Consider the following 1,984-nt stretch of genomic DNA (forward strand, 5'->3'; position numbering starts at 1 on the left):
GGAGGGGATTATAATCATTGTAATAAAACAAAGTATATGATTTGTTGAATGTAACACTGATGATCTGCCCAATTCACAATAAAAGCTTTAAAAAAAAAAAATCAAGGTAAACCAAGTGTTTGTTGATTTTATAAAAACACTTCCATGGGCATTCAGATTATGATAGTCAAGTTGATTTTTTTCCAAGACTAGAAGCAAAATGTCACTGTATCTCAATCCTCTATAATCATAAACTGTGGACGTTAATTCTTCACAGTCAAATGACCATCCTTCTCTTGTTCTAGCACTACGTTCGAGAACAAGTGTGCTGGCACATATCTGGAATACGAAAGACATTTAGGTGTGTTTACAGTTGGTCTATCCTAGTGAGTTAGTGGTCTTCATAGTAAGTAATTATTTTTTCCTCCTTAGATTTTTGGCCTGTTGAGTTATTTTACTTTATATTTTTAAGTCACATGTAAAACTGTTCTGATATCCAGCCGCCCATAAACTTAAGTCTCTATGAAGATAAAAGTGGAGTATATACTCATTAAGTACTTATCAGAGTGTGAGGAACAGGTTACCATTTTGCATCTGCCACCGTGTTTCATGCTGGCCACAAATTTAGGAGGCAGATGTAATTAAACTTTGTAGATGAGGAAATGGAGACCAATTGAGATCAAATTCCAAATCCAAAACAATGCCACTAGTAACTAGTAACACCACTACCTCAGGGCTGTCAGTATGTTGTTTATCTGTTGCAGAAATATTTTCCAAAACTGGAAAATCTATTTTCCTTTAACAACAATATCAATTTTTATGTGTCTCTTTGCCAACTGAGTGTTTTCAAACAAAAGGTAAGAAAACTTACCACTACATGTTTTTCCATCTACCTTAAGCACCGAGTCGTCAGGACAAAAACATAAAGGGCCATCTGATGTCAGAACACAACCATGGCTGCATTCAGCTCCATTGTTTGGACAGGAAACTAATTCTAATTAATGAAGAATAATGTCAAGATTAGTATTAAAGCAGACTTATGGAGATGCATTAAAATAAGGTGCTAATAAAAAATGGTCAGGTGTGGTGCTATAGGATAAGCACTGGATCAGAAGATCGGTTCAAACTCACCAGCTGCTCCTCAGAAACCCTCTGTGAGTCAGAACCGACTCGACGGCACTTACCAACAACAACATTCTGCAAAGAGTAAAGAATACAATAGTAATGGAGATATAAAATTTAAAGAAATTTTTAACTTAAAATTGAAAAAAAAAAAGTCTTGTGAGTTTGGAAAATGATCCTGGTTTTCTCTTTCTTTTGTGTTAAATAGTATATCAAAAGTTATCAGCTATCAAAATTCCAAAGGATTTTATAAGGAACTTGGACAAACAAATCTCAAATTCATCTGGAAAACAAATTATATGTGTAAGAAAAACTAAGCACATTATGTGAGTGTGGAGGGAGTCTGACCAAATATCAAAATATATCAGAAAGGCAAGAGTCCTGCTGTGGCACTGTAGGATAAGCACTGGACTGCTAACCTTAAGATTGGGGGTTCAAATCCACCAGTGACTCCTTGGAAACATGATTGCTATGAGTCAACAATCATAACAATCATAAAGACATGGTAATTAAAACAGTGAGGAATGGGTGCAAGAATCATCAGAAAAGACAATATAAGAGGATAGAAAACTCAATGAAAAAGACTCAGGTACACATCATGTGATAAAGATGTCATTTAAAGTTAATAAATGATAGAAAACTAACTCAAAATAATCATTGGAAGGGGAAATTAAGTCCTTATCCTAAACCATACATCAAAATTAATTCTAGGGAAATAAAATATTAAAATGTAAAATACACATATAATATAAAAGTTCTAGAAGTTTTGAGAAGCACATGAGGTTATTTGGCACATTTTTTGTTTCTTGCTTAGTGCCATCCAGTTGATTCTGACTCATAGTGACCATGTATAAGGTTTCCAAGGAACAGCTGGTGGGTTTGA

At 34.3% G+C, this 1,984-nt stretch overlaps 1 protein-coding gene across 1 annotated transcript in view; it reads right to left on the reverse strand.

The window, feature by feature from the left end:
- EGF (epidermal growth factor) overlaps positions 1–1,984 on the reverse strand; it is a gene marked incomplete at its 5' end in the record, with an annotated part of 163,014 nt that overhangs the window by 75,823 nt on the left and 85,207 nt on the right. The window contains one exon of the mRNA XM_006869337.1: positions 851–973. Coding sequence (XP_006869399.1) covers positions 851–973 — 123 coding nt within the window. The remainder of the gene's footprint in view (positions 1–850; positions 974–1,984) is intronic.

Source organism: Chrysochloris asiatica, unplaced genomic scaffold (genome assembly GCF_000296735.1).
Source record: "Chrysochloris asiatica unplaced genomic scaffold, ChrAsi1.0 scaffold00129, whole genome shotgun sequence".
Classification (NCBI taxonomy): domain Eukaryota; kingdom Metazoa; phylum Chordata; class Mammalia; order Afrosoricida; family Chrysochloridae; genus Chrysochloris; species Chrysochloris asiatica.